Source organism: Clarias gariepinus, chromosome 5 (genome assembly GCF_024256425.1).
Source record: "Clarias gariepinus isolate MV-2021 ecotype Netherlands chromosome 5, CGAR_prim_01v2, whole genome shotgun sequence".
NCBI lineage: Eukaryota > Metazoa > Chordata > Actinopteri > Siluriformes > Clariidae > Clarias > Clarias gariepinus.
This window is the reverse complement of record NC_071104.1, coordinates 28551731-28565038: the sequence shown is the minus strand read 5'-3', so window position 1 is coordinate 28565038 and position 13308 is coordinate 28551731. Positions and strand designations below refer to the sequence as shown.

The 13308-nt window shown below is 37.7% G+C and overlaps 1 protein-coding gene across 1 annotated transcript; it reads right to left on the bottom strand.

The window, feature by feature from the left end:
• Positions 1–10053: 10053 nt before the first annotated feature.
• Positions 10054–13068, bottom strand: tuba8l3 (tubulin, alpha 8 like 3). Its single transcript, XM_053496607.1, has 4 exons — positions 12954–13068; positions 11485–11707; positions 11208–11356; positions 10054–11115 (listed from the first exon to the last, which is right to left on the bottom strand). Exons 1-4 carry the CDS (start codon positions 12954–12956, stop codon positions 10138–10140), a joined length of 1353 nt encoding a protein of 450 aa, XP_053352582.1. The 5' UTR covers positions 12957–13068; the 3' UTR covers positions 10054–10137.
• Positions 13069–13308: the final 240 nt, after the last annotated feature.

The following is a 13308-nucleotide window of genomic DNA, read 5'->3' as shown; positions in this document are numbered from 1 at the left end:
GCATACTAATCCACTGGCTAAAATATCATTTGGACCTCAACAAAGAGGGCCATCTATGACCAATCAATATTTAGCAGCTTATAATGACCATAAAGAATAACCATTCAACATAAAACAGGGCCTGGTTAAGGTGGCTTAGTGGTAGGCACTGTTGCCTTACTCCTTCAATGTCCAAGTTTGACTCCCACCATGGGGTCTGTGTGTACAGAGTTTGCAATTTCTGCTTAGTATCTTCTGGGTTCTCTGTCCTCCTCCTACAGTCAAAAAATATGCAGATTACCCTAATTGGCATTGCCAAATTGCCTGTAGTGTGTAAATGTTGACCGGAGGACCTATCATGGTTGTCAAAATGAGAATAAATACAATTCACAAAATTGGCCTCCACAGTCCCTAGATGGAATACAGAGGTTCCTAGATACATGGCATCATTAAGAAAAGGTATACTAAATTTAGGGTTGCCAACCATCACTTCATTGTTGGAAACTAAAAGAAATGTTTAGTATTGAACCAATAAGGGACTTCATTTTTGAGAATCAGTTTAATGAAATATTCCCAAGGGATATTTGCTTAATCTAGACTCTTAATTTGGGATGTTGAATAAAAAGAAATATAGTTCAAGTTCAAGTTAAAGTTCAATTAGGCTTTATTGTCATTACAACCATATACAGTTAGTACACAGTGAAACGAAACAACGTTCCTCCAGGACCAAGGTGCTACATGCAACATAAATTTACGACATAATATACTGTACTTACCTATGAGTATACTCATGCTTTTTTATGTCATCTGGAGAGCGTTGCGTTTTATGTCATCTGGAGAGCGTTACAACATAATATACTGTACTTACCTATGAGTATACTCATGCTTTTTTATGTCATCTGGAGAGCGTTGCGTGACACTCCCAGAATGTCATAGTAATCCACCATGTCTTCCAGGCCTCACTATACCCACTCTGTCAAGTGACAAATCGAAAGTAAAATTACCTCACATACCATTTCAATGAACTCCTTCATGCCAAATGAGTGGTATTACACATCTGAAACAGAAACAGAAATTGGTTAATGACTGTGTTAATAACCTATTTATGTATTAACCTGACACACAAAATAGATTTATTTAAACAATGATTTAGTAGTTGTGTATATGTTGCATCCCTCTGAAGTTACAGTAATGTGATATATGCCATATTGCTCTCAGAACATAACATATAAAAAGAAATAATAAAAGGTCAAAGACATTAGGTGCCCAGTTTAGAGAAAAAAAGGAAAATGGAAAAACTAATATGTTGCTAGCTTACATAGTGTTGGATATAATTTTATATCTGGTGTTTCATATCATAACTTTAAGCAAGTAAAGGCAAAAAGCCACTGCCCGAGGGGGAAATCCAGATGCCACAGTGCATAACTACAGCAAAATTGCAAATCAGTCTGCAATAATTGATAAATACACTTACATTATTTTTTACTTCAAAACTTAATCCAAATGAGTACCAAACAATAGTTACTATTTAATTCATAATAAATACATATGTATATGATATATACAATTTTTACAAATATTTTACAAGCCCAACAGCTCATATACATATTCTATAGAATGAGTAAAATATATGAGTTAAACCAGGTAAAAATTTGTGATGAACTTGTGATGTATTTCTCGTGAAGGAAGGCATAAAAGTAACACTAAAAATCCTCCTGCAACTTACAGAATAACCAAATTTTAGCAGTAATCACCCACAAGGTGGCACTAAAGCAATAATTCAAGAATGCTAAATCAAATTAAATTTCCACTCTACTGTATATTATTTAAAACTCTCACATCTGCAGATATCATTACTTACAGATTTTTTTTGACACATTAAAAAAATTCTTTTTTTTAAGTTAAAAGTTTTAACTTTTAAACTTCTCCTGATCCATAAATTTGGTCGGTATGTGTATATGTTTGTGCCCTGCAATGGATGGGCACCTTTTCCAGGGTGTCCCCCCACTGTGTGCCTTTAGTCTTGTGGGAACCCCCATGACCCTGTATGCAGGATAAAGCAGTGTAGACAATGAGTGATTAAGTGAATATCTATAGATACCCCTGACAAAAACTTTGAGGGTGTGGTCCAAAGTAAGATGAAAAGCTTTATTATGTGAATGTAAAGTTATATTTTCACAAAACCTATTTGAGACAATTTAAGATTGTGAGGACATGAAATAGAAATGTGTGACCGATGTTAATACCTTTTTTTATGTACATTTCACATTTTTTCCAGTTTGCACAAAAAGGAAATTTTATTCATTTTATACAAGTTTTATATCATGTTTTAAAATCAATCTTGCTATTTTAAATCTGTTTGGATGATTTAGTGTTTGTCTTTGGAGTACAATAATTGAAATGTCCCTTAATAATTGCCACTCTCCGAATTTCTTTAAATAAGGATAGTAATTACAATAAGCCTTGGATGTATGTATTAATTCTCTATAATTTTTTTATTGTCTTGTGGTCTGTATTTCCAATTCTAAGTAAACCTGATATGTAGTATGTAAGTCAGAACCAGTACCTCCACCAAAGCTGTGGAAAATGAAAAATCCTTGAAGGTCAGTAGGGGTGAGAAAATTTTTAGATTTATTTTCTAAATTACTGCTTATAAATCTACTGTCTATTTACATTTTTGCAATATTTTCATTTTAATTCGGAAGAAAGTTTATGTTCTGTAATTCTCTGGGTTTTAGGGATACCTGCCCTGACAAACAGAGCCATCTTTATGTACAAAAGAGTGTTTAGTTCTTAATTTTTTACTTTATCTACTTTTCACCGATGGGTAGATGGAGGCAAAAGTTTGTAGGTTGGATCATTGGAATGTAAAATTAATAGAAATATCAAATAAATAAAAAATATTGTGGTAAAGGTGTATTTATTGTTTTTTTTTTGTATGTAGTAGATGGCTTTTGTGCTACAGGTAATGCTGGCCCGCTTTGCTGGATAAAATCTGCAAGTGTATTTCAGACCTTTGGGAAACTGTGCTCTATACCGCTTATCTTGTATTGGGTCACAGGGGTCTGGAGCCTATTCCAGAAGACTTTGGTCACAAAGTGCCACAGACAGGGTGCCAATCCATTGCAGTATGGAACACACCAATGGGAAATTTGAGAATGGCATTTAGCCTAATCTACATGTATTTTGATTGTGGAAGTAAACTGGAGTGCCCTTAAAGCATGAAGAGAACATGCAAACTCCACGCACAGAGACTTAAGGCGAGAAAAACGTACCCTTGACCCTGGAGGTATGAGGCCACATTGCTAACAACTACGCCACCATGCTGCCCTACAAATATTTACTATTAATTAAAATAACCTTTCTTAGTGTAATCGTACTTACTGTGTAAGTATACTGTGTAATTGAATAACCCAGCTAAGACTAATTTTAAGTAACCACGGCTTATTAAGAAAAAGAAAAGCTTAATGAAATCACAGAACATGTCTAGAATATAATTAAACTTTTTGTTGTTGTACATTTCCCATTGACAATCTGTGTGGAAGTAGACACTGACTTAAAACTTCCCACTCCAGTCCCGAGACTGCCCAGTGAGAAAGAAGAGGTGGTGAAGTCAACTGCACATGAAAAGAAAGAACCGTAATCATTCACACAATTACGATATCATATAATGAACAAAATTATATCCCCTATATCATTGATTAAATAAAAATTTTAAGGAAAATTTGTGTGCAAAGGCAATTTTTTTGCTATGACATGCAAAATGAACCCAATAAGTCACAATCACTTTTGCAAAGCAAAAGTATTCAACTATGTTGCATTTAACTTATTTTTTATGTCATATTCATAACATTACTATTATATTCAGATCTGCTTTGTATATGATTAATACAGCTAATCTGAAGATGTGCGTGAGCATGTGCTATAGAATGAATCCCAACCATCTGCTGAGGGAAAGGAGAAGAAGCGACTGGTACCAAGTCCGGAGGGGCCATGGTGTCCATGGAAAGCACTGCACATTCCACTACAAGAGAGATGGAGAGAGAGCGAGAGAGAGAGAGAAACTAAGTGTAACAATAAAACATTTAGTAAGACATACACAGCACATTACAAACAATGGAACAAGGAGAAAACTCATGAGGAGTGTAGAATGTGTATCTATGATTAACCAAAGAAGTCTGCAAATGGATCCTGGACTCCAAAAACCTCCTGAAACACCTCATCTGGGCTGCGGAATGTGAAGGTGAATCCGGGGAAGTTATTGGGAAAAGAGCTACCACTGGAGCCTTTAAAAAAAATAGAGAAAAAATTCCTGATATTTATAAAATCAGAAGAATTTACTATGGGTTTTATTAAAGATTTTGACCTTCTCACCTGAGCTACTTTTGCCATAAGCATCATATGCTTGTTGTGTGCTTCCTGAAAAATGTTAAAATACTGTAGAACACTGCATTAGTTATTAGTTTTAAAGACAAGAATTATTTTTAAATGATTATAATTTTGAGGCCACAGTTTAAGCAGTCTTACTGTCTGACAGGACTTCATAGGCCTCTGCAATTTCCTTAAACTTTCTCTCTGCCTCCTCCTTTTTGTCTGGATTCTTGTCTGGGTGCCACCGCAAGGCCTGCTTCCTGTACCTACACATGCACACAAACAAATAAAAATACCCAGGTTTTTTAATTAATGCATTTTAGCATATAGCCTTTCAGATTACCTGCTTATGTGATACAGAAGATAAATCTTAACATAAATATTTGTCATGAAATACTGACAAACAGAACAAAACAAGGAGTAGGTAATGTGTCTACTTGAGTACGAAGCAGGCAGAGATGCTTGACGGTGGTCTAAGACTGAGCATTGTCTATTGTCCATGACAGAAATGTGCTCAGTCATGCTAAATGTGCAGCTGTGCTGTGAAACGCAGCCTTCAACAAGCTGTTACAATCAACACTTAATTTTTGCACAACTAATATTTGACTTTGCAAGTTTTTAAGTTGCATTTAAGTAATAATTCAATATAATTTAGGCAAACTAAGCAATGCTTTTTGAGCCTTTAGCTTTTTTATTGTCTATAAATCTAGGCCAAATAGGCCATGATCCTGGCTGCTCTACACTGGAATGAGCAAAGCAAACTCTGCAAAAGACATTACATTTGCATTTGCATTTATCAGGCCTGGAAAATTACACAGCATACATAGTGGTGGTGTGGTTGATTGGTGCAATGTAAGGGCTTATCAATGTTTTCATTATGGTTTCATTTCATTTTGCAGGCAGTAGAAGGCTATAAAATTACACACTACTCTTTACTGCTTATACATAACTACAAAAGTGAAAAATCTAAAAAATAAAAAAATAAATGTTTAGGGGATAAAGGACTTATGATGGAGAAATAATGAATCTATAGGACCCATGTGCTATCCTGAGTGTTTATACTTACACTTTTTTTGATGTCATCTGGAGCGGTGTGGCATGACCCTCCCAAAATGTCATAGTAATTCACCATGTCTTCCCGGCCTTGTTTTTGTCTGTCTGAATGTACAACAGTATTCTCCAGAATGAAAAAAGTGTGGAGCTCACTGGAGGCCTGGCACCATGTGCCAACACTAACCCAGAGAAGTGGTTGACCGACCAGCGCTTCTCTTCTCTCCTCGGCCGCTCTCTAAATAAACAAGGCGGAATGGTGTTGCCTAGGCAGCCGCTAGAATGCACCAGATCCTTAGTGGAAACCAATGACTATAACGGCTGGATGCCTCGTGCCACTATTGTTTTCTTACACTTCGTGCCAGCGCACTGTGTCAATTACTAGACAGTACGGGTTATGTCTGTCGGTCGTGCCACCCCTCCTACAGACAAGCTGCATCACAATCAGCTGAGCATCAGATAAAAAAAAAAAAAAACATGCCAGGGTTTTGTCACGTCGTTGACTCTGCCCACTAACAAAAAGGAACGTGAGCTCTGACAACGCTTTCCCTCAAAATGATTGGATCCTGGGCAACCTTATAGTGAGCTATGAATAATAATCTTTTGTTATTGAAAGTAGAAATAGAAGGTAGAGATAGGAAGTATCTCAGCAGTTAAGGCTGTCCACATCCAAGGTCCCAGCTCGACACCTGCCTCTGGGTTTGTGTGTATGGAGTTTGCATGTTTTTCCTTTCCTTGGTGGGTTTCCTCCGGGTACTCTGTTTTTTCCCACAATTCAAATAAATTTGCCTAATTAGGATTCCCAAATCGTCTGTTGTGTGTAAATGAGCCTGTGTGTGTGTGTGTGTGCCCTGCGATGAATTGGCAGTGTGTAACCCGCCTCGTGCCCTATTTCTCATGGGATAGGATCCCGCCCCTCCGCAGCTCTGTAAACAAGAAAAAAAAAAAAAGGTATAGGAGAGAGTAAGTAAGTATTGTGCTGGTTTCTTAATGGTGAGAGGACTAGAAAACAGTCCTGGAAACTGAAAGGAACGCAATGGTGGTAAAGCAAAGTGGACACAGTGGACAAGGCAAGACAGTCCTATAACGGACAAGATAGTCCTTGTTGGCAAATCTAGCTAATTAACACACCTATTTAGCTGACTAGTGTAGGATTACAAATTTATAAAAAAAAATAAATATCTATCATTCAACACAATAGAATATAACCTGAAAGAGTTATGTACGTTGGGTTTTACATTCGGAGGTAAAGATGGTGACATTCTAAGAAGATCAAGTCTGGTAGCCCAGGTGTCAGAGACATTAACCTTTTGTCTTTATGGACTTCCTGACCACTGAGTAGGGTCCCAAAGTAAATGTGAATGCTAATCTCTAGGCCAGGCTGTGCCTTTGTCTCTATGATAATGTGAAGGTCTGGGTGATACTGTCAGGCTGATTATATAACTACCTATGCATTTAAAAGGCACTGTTATGCTGACGAGATCAGGGCTGGGGAATTTCCGTTACCAGGCTGATTCCTGTACTACACTATGCTTTGTTTAGATTGTCTCAACCTCTTTGTATCACTCCCTCTTGAAAAGTATAAACTTCCAGAGCTGAGTTTTAGTCCGACTTGGATGACTACAGCGACACATGGAGAGTTCTCAATAACGAGTAACTTCTGCTTGAAAAATATCCCTAAGTCTCCTGGTCCCTGCTTTGACGAAGGAAAAAGTTTCCAATACTAGCTAAGACAACAAATAAACACTATAAATTAACAAAAATATCTAGGAATGCAAAGCAAAAGCAAAAGACAGCATAAAGTGCTCCTGCAAACGTCCAAACAAGAGCAACTATATATGACAATGCAATACTTTGTGATAATGAGTTGAGGTAGTGCAAGTAAATTGTCCATGAGATGATAATAAAACAGTAAACATTTCTTGTTGAAGTAACAGCACAGATAGAAAACAGTTCTTGCGCAAATAACATTATACATCTTGTGCAAAAAAGCAGTTGCAGGTAGGTGTGTGTAATTGCTAGATGGTGTTCTTCTGAGTGAGGTTGTCAGCGTGCTTGTGTGTTTGTCAGTCTAGTCCTGTTTTATTGAGGTGATTGTGTTTATCTGAGTGTGTGTGTATTTCCTTTCCAGTGCCATTTTATTGTGTTGGATGGCTTGTGTGAAGTGTTGGGGGGGCGTTACTTTTTAAAGTTACTAATTACATTACAAAATTACTGTCTTTAGAAAGTAATCAGTTACATTAGAGTGTTACATGCTGATAAAAGTAACTAGTTCGAGTACTTTTCCATTGCAGAAAATGAAAACTTCTTTGTCATTCCTCATGCATGTTGTTTTAGTCAAGAACTTTATAATTATTCTACCATCATCACTCAGCGAAGTTTGGCCCATAATCTGTTAACTACTTATACCCATATCTCACCTACGCGGTTTTACGCGGTGGCCCTAAGTACAGTTCATCATGATTCACCTTGAGTTTTGGTGCTGTGATTAGGTTTCAGTCTTTTTGCGCGTCTGTCCTCACATATTTAAACTGCATAGGTGAGATAGGGGTATAACAGCAGGAATAACAGAGGGGGGCGAGTTATCAGGGGCAGGGCTTGTAGGATGATTTTCACACACACACACACACCAACGGATTGGGAATGACTGCTGTCTGGCTCACGGATTACATGAATTAATAAATAACTAAATACCTGAGTACTTAAATGGCGGACCTAACGCATTAGATTACTCGTTACATCAAAAAAGTAATCCAAGTACTCTACTTTGTAACACGTTACACCCAACACTGCTTGTGGGAACAAACTGTTATACAGACTGGATGTGAGGTCCGAATGCTTTGGTACACTTTTCCAGATGGGAATGGGGTTTAAGTGTGTGTGAGAGGTGTGTATGATTGGCCACAATGCTGGTGGCTTTGCGGATGTAGTGAGAAGATGAACCCCTATGATCTTATCAGCTGTCCTCACTATCCGCTGAAGGATCTTGCGGTCCGACATGGCACAATTTTCAAAGCAGACAGTTACTCCTCAGTAAGAAGAGATGCTGCTGGGCTTTCCTGTTTAAAGGCATATTTTTTTCAAAATATCCAGTGGTTTGCGAGGAATCAAATGATCTAAGTCACACCTATTCCTGCTGTATTTATAATTTTCTCAGCATTCTGAACATACACCCTAAGACCAATGGCTGTCTAACTGAGAAAGTTGTTGTGCTTCCTCCTATCAGAATACTACAGCTTTGAAACTAAAATATTGTTTGGACAAATCAATAAATATAGCCAACAATAACTAATCAATATTTAGCAGCTTATAATGACCACAAGGACTAACCAATCAACATGGAACAGGGAGCAACTGGATAGCATCATAAGGAAAAGGTATACCAAGTTTCAGAGTATTCAGCCACAAGGTGGCAATATAGAAAGGAAATTACTTTTATGTCTCATGAATGCAATGAACTATATCTAATTTAAATACAGTACATTCTACTTTCTCCCAAACACTGAAAGCTCACACATCTGCAGATATCATTACATAAAGATTTTTTTTTTACCTATTTAAATGCTCAAACCCCAGCCACTGGATGCAGTGCCGGTCCCAAGCCCAGATAAAATGGGAGGGTTGCATCAGGAAAGGCATCCGGTGTAAAAACCCGTGCCAAGTTGTGTGCAAATCAAATAGCCTGCTATGACAACCTCTTCCTTTCGGGAGCAGCCGAAAGACTAACAACAAATATGCAATTTTTTAACTTTCAAACTTCTCCTAGTCCATACATTTGGTCAGTAATGCCTACAGATACCCCTGACAAAAACTTGGGCGTGGTTCAAAGTAAGATGAAAAGCCTTATCATGTGAATGTTCACAAAACTTGGTGTGCAAAAGAAGATTGTGAGAAAATCTAATTATAAAATCACGGAGGCTGTTAATGTATTTTTAATGTACATTTTGCATTTCTTCCAGTTTGCTGAAAAAGGTCATTCTATTTATTATATAGATTTGTTATATCATGTAATTTTTCTGTTTGGTTGATTCATTATTTCCCATAGACTTAATAAGCTTTATCTTTGGTGTACAGTGATTAAACTGTTCCTAAATAATTACCACTTACCAATTAAAAAAATAAATAAATAGTGTAGCAATCAAAGTGTACATAGATATTTTTTAGTCTTGTAGTCTGTGTTCCTAATAATAATGAAGTTAGTTAATAAATAAGTTGTTTCCAGTGCTATATTAGGATAGTTGAAGCATAAATAAAAATGCGAGTTGAAGTTGAAGTTATGTAATGAAATTATGGCTCCATATTGGTTAAGGAAATACACTAATGTGAGTATTTACGATAGGCTTCTGTGAACTCACTAAAAGAAAAGTTCAGATGACATTTACCGTGTTTTATTTTATGCAATAATTAAACTTTTACAAATTTAAAGAACAAAAAACCTTTTTCTAAATACTAACATATGTACTATCTTATATGTACTATCTTTATAACATATGTTACTATCATATGTGTGTGTGTGTGTGCACCACAATGTGCAATTTTTGTTTCCTAGTTTCCTATGGGCCACTTGTCAGAGACTTGGAAATGATTACCTCAGAAACATAGCATAGATTTTTTTATTAATATTTTATTAAATCAATTATAGAACGGTAACAAGTTTATGAGATTAATTTGACCAGACATCTAATTACTGCACACTTTGCATTGTATTTAACATAACATTGGCCAGCATTTGTTTTCTTAGTATTCTTCTCCTTCTTCTTCTTCATCTCCCACACTGTCAGTGCCCACTTCTTCATAATCCTTCTCTAGAGCAGCCATGTCCTCTCTGGCCTCTGAGAACTCACCCTCCTCCATGCCCTCTCCAACATACCAGTGCACGAAAGCTCTCTTGGCATACATGAGATCAAACTTGTGGTCTAGACGGGCCCAGGCCTCAGCAATAGCTGTAGTATTACTCAGCATGCAGACTGCTCTCTGCACCTTAGCCAGGTCTCCCCCAGGGACAACAGTAGGGGGCTGGTAGTTGATGCCCACTTTGAAGCCAGTTGGACACCAGTCCACAAATTGGATGGTGCGTTTGGTCTTGATTGCAGCAATGGCAGAATTAACATCCTTCGGCACCACATCTCCACGGTAGAGGAGGCAACATGCCATGTATTTTCCATGACGTGGATCACACTTTACCATCTGGTTAGAGGGCTCAAAGCAGGCATTTGTGATGTCAGCAACAGAAAGCTGCTCATGGTATGCCTTTTCAGCAGAAATCACAGGAGCATAAGTGGCCAGAGGGAAGTGAATGCGGGGGTAGGGCACCAGATTTGTCTGAAACTCTGTCAGATCCACATTCAGAGCTCCATCAAATCTGAGAGAAGCAGTAATGGAGGAGACTATTTGGCCGATGAGCCTGTTAAGATTGGTGTAAGTAGGGCGCTCGATGTCCAGATTTTTGCGACAGATATCATAGATGGCTTCGTTGTCCACCATGAAGGCACAATCTGAGTGCTCCAGGGTGGTGTGGGTGGTCAGGATGGAGTTGTAGGGCTCCACCACTGCTGTGGAAACCTGGGGAGCTGGGTAGATGGCAAACTCGAGTTTGGACTTCTTGCCATAGTCCACAGAGAGGCGCTCCATCAGCAAAGAGGTGAAGCCAGAACCAGTACCTCCACCAAAGCTGTGGAAAATGAGAAATCCCTGAAGGCCAGTGCACTGGTCAGCCTGTAGGGGAGAGGGAAAGTTGAAAAAAATACTCTTAACTACCCCATATATATATATGCCTGTCATGAGTGCAATATTTTGCAAAACCTAACCAGTTTACGAGTCCGGTCCAACACCAGGTCAATGATCTCCTTTCCAATGGTGTAGTGACCACGGGCATAATTATTGGCCGCATCCTCTTTGCCAGTGATGAGTTGTTCAGGATGGAACAGTTGGCGGTATGTGCCGGTCCGTACTTCATCTGTGTATTAAAATAGCACACAAAAATTTAGGTATATAGATCTTGATACACTCATTAAATTTTGTTTGCAAAGCAGCAAAATATTAATTCAAGTAATATTCACACTAGCTAAATTAAAATTATCTTACCAATCACAGTGGGTTCCAGATCCACAAAGATGGCACGTGGAACATGTTTGCCTGCCCCTGTCTCACTGAAGAAAGTGTTGAAGGAATCATCCCCACCTCCAATAGTCTTGTCACTAGGCATTTGTCCATCTGGTTGAATTCCATGTTCCAGACAGTAAAGTTCCCAGCATGCATTTCCCATCTGGGCCCCAGCTTGCCCAACATGCATCGAGATACACTCACGCTACAAAAATTAATCAGAACAGAATGCAATGGTTATGTATTTGATAAGTATGGTTTGAGTTAGTGCTGTTATAAATTAATGGAAAATGTATTCATTTGAAGTGCGGACTATAGGGAGATTTATTTCCATATATGGTATCCGGTCAAAACAGTGCCGTATCAAATATCTTCAAAGTTCTTTACTATCTAAACTAAATTTCTTTACTTATATGATTTAATATATGATTTAAATGTGACCTCAATTCTTGGACTAAAATCTCAAATTATAGCTTAATTTACTTAAATCAACAACAGCTATCAGATGAAAATTCTTTTATCAACTCTTATCTATTGTTCGGTTCACCCACTGAAATCTGTGTATATTTTTCATTATGAGTTAAGTCATATGAAAGGAGAGAAAAAGATATCATTTACATTGTACTACAAATAAAAATACACCCACAATTTCCTTATTGATTCAAATTCCTATAATTTTTTTTTATAAAATCAGGATGGTTTTTGCCTATGCGTGTCATATTAAAGCTTTTTTAAAGGAATGTATGTTAGACAGCAAATATCACAGTTCCTTAGCGAGCAGCTCTCACTCCACCCCCCTTCCCTGTCCCGCTGTGCTGCACACTCTCCTTTGTGTAACACACAGAGATATCTCGTCTAGGCCGCTTTAAAAGAACAGGCATATCTATTCATGCCAGTCTCTTTAGTCTTTCTCAATCATGATCTCATCTACTGCCAGTGAATCTCTACATCATAATAGCACATGAATGCAATCATTCTTTTATAAATGAGACATTGCTGTCAAACAAGTTCCCTTTGTTTGCTGAGTTATTAACAAAGACATTCTGGGATATTTTGGGATTGAAGAATACTTGAATATGCTATGTTGCTCGTCTAGACATTAAGGACAAAATACTAAGAACTCATTCCCAAATCTGTAGTAGCGTTTGAGGCCTCTTTGAAGGCCTCACCACATCCTCTTTCTTAGGAGACACATGGTTTCTTCAATCTTGACTGTAGCTCTGTCTAAACATCCCCCATGCTATTCTTTTAGCAAGCATTATTCGTCAATTTGTGAAATATTTAATGGATTTCATTTTGAAAGTCTACAGATTGAACTATAGAATATACATATACATGTAACATTATATGTCTCCTAATAATCAATACACACAATATGAACGTAGATATAAATGTTGTTATTACTAGTAACATTTTTTTGCTAGTCACAATTGATCTAAATGAGCACTTACCATCTTGAAAGATTTTCCTTCAGGCCGACTTCAGGGTTCGGAAAAAGAAGGCAGATGTGGAGGAAAGACAAAGAGGTGGGGTTTTTATAGAGAGGGAGGAGGAAAGGAGGCAGGAAGCAAGATCGCCTGTTGGTCCTATAGAGACTTCTATGCAAAAGAAGGCCGTCCTTTTTTTGTGCAGAGGAAGACCTCTCCTTCCTCTGGGGAGTACTGAGTGTATGAAAAAAACATCTGCCCATTTTACTGGGTGTGGAAAATAACTATGGAGTAAAAATACATGCTAACTTTGTCTGCTGAAGTATTTTGTGCTGAGAAAACACAATTTAAGATGGCTTGCACACACAGAATGTATTTA